The 3,739-nt window shown below is 33.8% G+C and overlaps 1 protein-coding gene across 1 annotated transcript; it reads right to left on the reverse strand.

The window, feature by feature from the left end:
• Positions 1-280: 280 nt before the first annotated feature.
• LOC127538173 (olfactory receptor 6C4-like) lies at positions 281-1,210 on the reverse strand. The gene has a single exon (XM_051961784.1). The coding sequence runs from the start codon at positions 1,208-1,210 to the stop codon at positions 281-283; it is 930 nt and encodes a 309-aa protein (XP_051817744.1).
• Between the last annotated feature and the right edge of the window lie 2,529 nt (positions 1,211-3,739).

Below are 3,739 nucleotides of genomic sequence, written 5' to 3' on the forward strand. Positions count from 1 at the left end.
TGGTTAAGCAGAGGAAGGCTAATCTTTCTTTCACATGAACACCTTTCACATATTTGAAGGTTTTTCATTGCCTTTTTTCCTATGGATTATAATTCCCACTCCTTTTAAGATAATCTCAAATGACCAAGCTTCAAGTCCCTTCCTCATATTGGTTATCCTCTTCTGGACACCATACAACTCATTCATTAACATCCCTGTAATTAGTCTAAGGTACTGATAACTATTTCATAGTTCAAAAACATTCTTCCTTTTCCCTGTTTTTCCATTTGAATTCATCTCTTCAATGACCCATAATCTTTTGGACCAAGTCTTTAAAGGCTTGTATCACCTGCTTGTTTCTCAGGGTATAAATGAAAGGGTTCATCAAAGGACTTATTGAGGTATTGAGCACAGCCACTCCCTTGTTGAAGGAAATATCACCCTTTGCAGAGGGCTTGATGTACATAAAGATGCAGCTTCCATAGGAGAGAGAGATGACAATCATGTGGGAGGAACAGGTAGAAAAGGCTTTCTTCCTCTGTTGAGCAGAAGGAAATCTGAGAATTGTTCTAATGATGTTGATATAAGAGAGCATCACAAGCACTAGGGTTATTACAAGGGTTACCACTGCTAAGATGGAGGCAACCAACTCTAGAAGGCTCGTGTCTGAGCAGGAGAGTTTAATAATGGGAGCAGTATCACAGTAATAATGGTTTATGATATTGTTTGAACAGAACTCTTGTTGACTTGTCATAACAATTCCTATTAGAGATATTAAGAACCCAGCCAACCAAGAGCAAAGGATGAGTAAGATACAAACTTTGCTGCTCATAATGGTTGTATAATGTAGGGGTTTGCAGATGGCAACATAGCGATCATAGGACATGGCAGCTAGAAGATAAAACTCTGTGGCCCCCAGAAATATAGCAAAAAAGAACTGAGTGAAGCAACCAACAAAACTGATGGTTTTATTTCCTGTTGAGATACTGTGTAGAAGTCTGGGAGTAAAAACAGATGTGAAGAGAATTTCTAAGATGGAGAAATTCCGAAGGAAGAAATACATAGGAGTCTGGAGGTGAGAATCTAGCAAAGTGACAGTGATGATAGTCAGGTTGCCAATGATGCTAAACAGGTAGGTGAGAAAGAGAAAGAGGAAAAGCATAACCTGGAATTCAGGAGCATCTGTTAGACCAAGTAGGATGAAGTCAGTTAATGTGCTGAGATTTTTCATTGTGACTTTGGTGGGATCTGAAAGTGAAAAGGACAGCAATCAGGGGTAAGGATGGGAGATGTGGGAGTTAGGTTGGGAATGGAATGGAAAAACTTCATAAATGATCTATCATATTGGTACTGGTTTCTCACAAGTTCCCTTTCCTTCAAGTCCTATTTAAGACTTTCACCTTTTATTCTTCAAATAACAATATTCCAATTATGTTCTTATACCACAGTTTGTTTAGCCATCTCCTAGTTATCCAAAAAGTTTGTCCTGGATTCTATTTATTTTCTCCTCCACTTCCTTTTCTTTATCTCTGACCTTTAGGGTCAGGTACTTTATCTTGTTGCAGAGTTATTCCTTTGTCACTAGTATTCTTTTTAACTCCTTCTCCCTTTCTGTCCCTGTTTAATTTTTCGTTAAAGAAGATGTTTTTCTACACCAAACTCTTATGTGTGTATTCATCTTTCCTTTCTCTGTCTTGGATTATAGTGAAGTTAATTTAATGCCTATTTCTCCACTCTTTCTTCCATGTTTATATGCTTTTTAGGCACCCCAATAATGAGAAAAAGTAAATTTAGCATGCTTGTTCCTCCTTTCTATCCTATTAGTTCCCCTTTATCTTTTTTTTCTCTTTCAACTCATAACGTTCTTGGAATAAAACTAATCCATCCCATCGAAGTGAACCCTAAACTAGTTCAATTTCAGCAATTTTCAGAATCATAATAAGGTCAATTCTCTCAAATTGTCCAGTTTCGATTTTATAATGAGAAGGCAAAGTTTTTCTCATTCAGTCTCTATTATCTCAGTGATGTGAGGTGAAACTCTTAAATCAGCCTATTCAGTTTTCTAGGTTCTAAGACTGTCTCCTTAGCATCTTTAAAAGGCAGGCATAACCTTTGAGATTAGCATATTGATTAGCATATCTTTAGACAATTCTGGGATCAGGTGGATTCCACGGTTATTCAGGAATTCCTCCTTACTCTATAGATCCAGCTCTTCCTACTCTCCCATTTCTTTGCTTCTCTGATACATTAAAAGTTGTGTATGCAGAAATAAAATTGCTCATTCAGTACGACTGCTTTCCATGTGTATCTGCTTAAGCCTATGAAGTTAAATAAATAGCAAACCTTCATCACCTCTGGTGGAAGGCTTGTCATGGTCCTTCCATGTTGTGAACCAAATCTTTTTTTATATGTAATATTCTTTTACAATCTATTGCCCTCCCGAATCTATTTCATATTTCTACTCTTGGAATCTATTTTTAGTACTTCATCACTATCTCTGTTTTCTTTATTTAAGTCCCTCAATATACTTTGAACACATTCAATTTCTGAAAGGACACATGTCCTTCTTTCTCTATTAGAAAGTTAACACTTTGAATTGTTCAAATAAATTTACCTGTCTAGGTTTTCTTGTTTTCCTTTTGGGTTTAATATCTCCCGTTCAATTCTGGTTTTTTCATCAGAAATATTTGAAGTCTTCTATTCAAAGGTCAATTTGTCCTTTAATGGGAAAAGTAAAAACAAAACAGAACAAAGAACCCAACAAGAACCCAGCTTTATTGATTAAGTTATACTTGCTTGTAGGCTTGTGCATTTTGCTTTTTGCAGTAGACTATTCCAAAGTCTTCTGTCATTTTTATAATAGTTACTGCCATTTAAAAAAAATTTTGATTATGGTCTGTTGGTGCTTTAAGTGCCTTTCTGGATGTTTATAAAATCTTTAACGTGAGAACTCTGGATTTTTGCTCAAACAGCTTTGGGATTTCCCCTTTTGAACAAGTTTATTTCAAAAGGTAATTTGTGGAGTCTTTCTCTCTATTTTGACCATTTTTTTTTCTTTGATAGAGCTGATAGTTTACTGTTATGATATTTCAAAATAGTGTGTCCAGATCTTATTTTTTTTTTTTCTGGATTACAGTTTTCAGGAATTTCAGTGATTTACAAATGATCTTTCCTTGAACTATTTCCTACATTGATGTTTTTTGAGACTATGTATTTACATTTTCTTCTATTTTTTCAATATTTTGATTTCATTTTAATATTTTTGGCTTTTTGTTGGAATCATTGATTTCTTTTTTATCTCATCTAATTTTCATGGAATTTATTTCTGTAGGTAAGGTTTACCATTTCGTGCCTAAAACAATCATTCTTCTTCTAGTTAATTTTTTTTAGAGCTTTAAATTAAAAAAAATTGAATCAAAGGACTTTGGTAAGTTTTTTTTCCTTTTTAATATCTTGCTTCATTTCTTTTAGGCACTTTGGGGAGAAAATCCATTTTTTTTTGAGTCAATGCTTTCGGTTGTTATGGAATTAGAGTCACAAGAGTTTTTGATACTGATTGGTGCATTAACTTTTTTTAATTTACTAAAAAATTTATAATAAAATATAATTATAATTGATTATAAGTAATAATTTTTATAATAAAAGATTATTTTAAAATAATCTTTTGCAAAGGTTCTGATAAAGGCCTCATTTCCAAAATATATAGAGGACTGACTCAAATTTATAAGAAATCAAACCATTTTTCAATTGATAAATGGTC

The sequence above is a fragment of the Antechinus flavipes genome, chromosome 5, assembly GCF_016432865.1.
Source record: "Antechinus flavipes isolate AdamAnt ecotype Samford, QLD, Australia chromosome 5, AdamAnt_v2, whole genome shotgun sequence".
Lineage (NCBI taxonomy): Eukaryota > Metazoa > Chordata > Mammalia > Dasyuromorphia > Dasyuridae > Antechinus > Antechinus flavipes.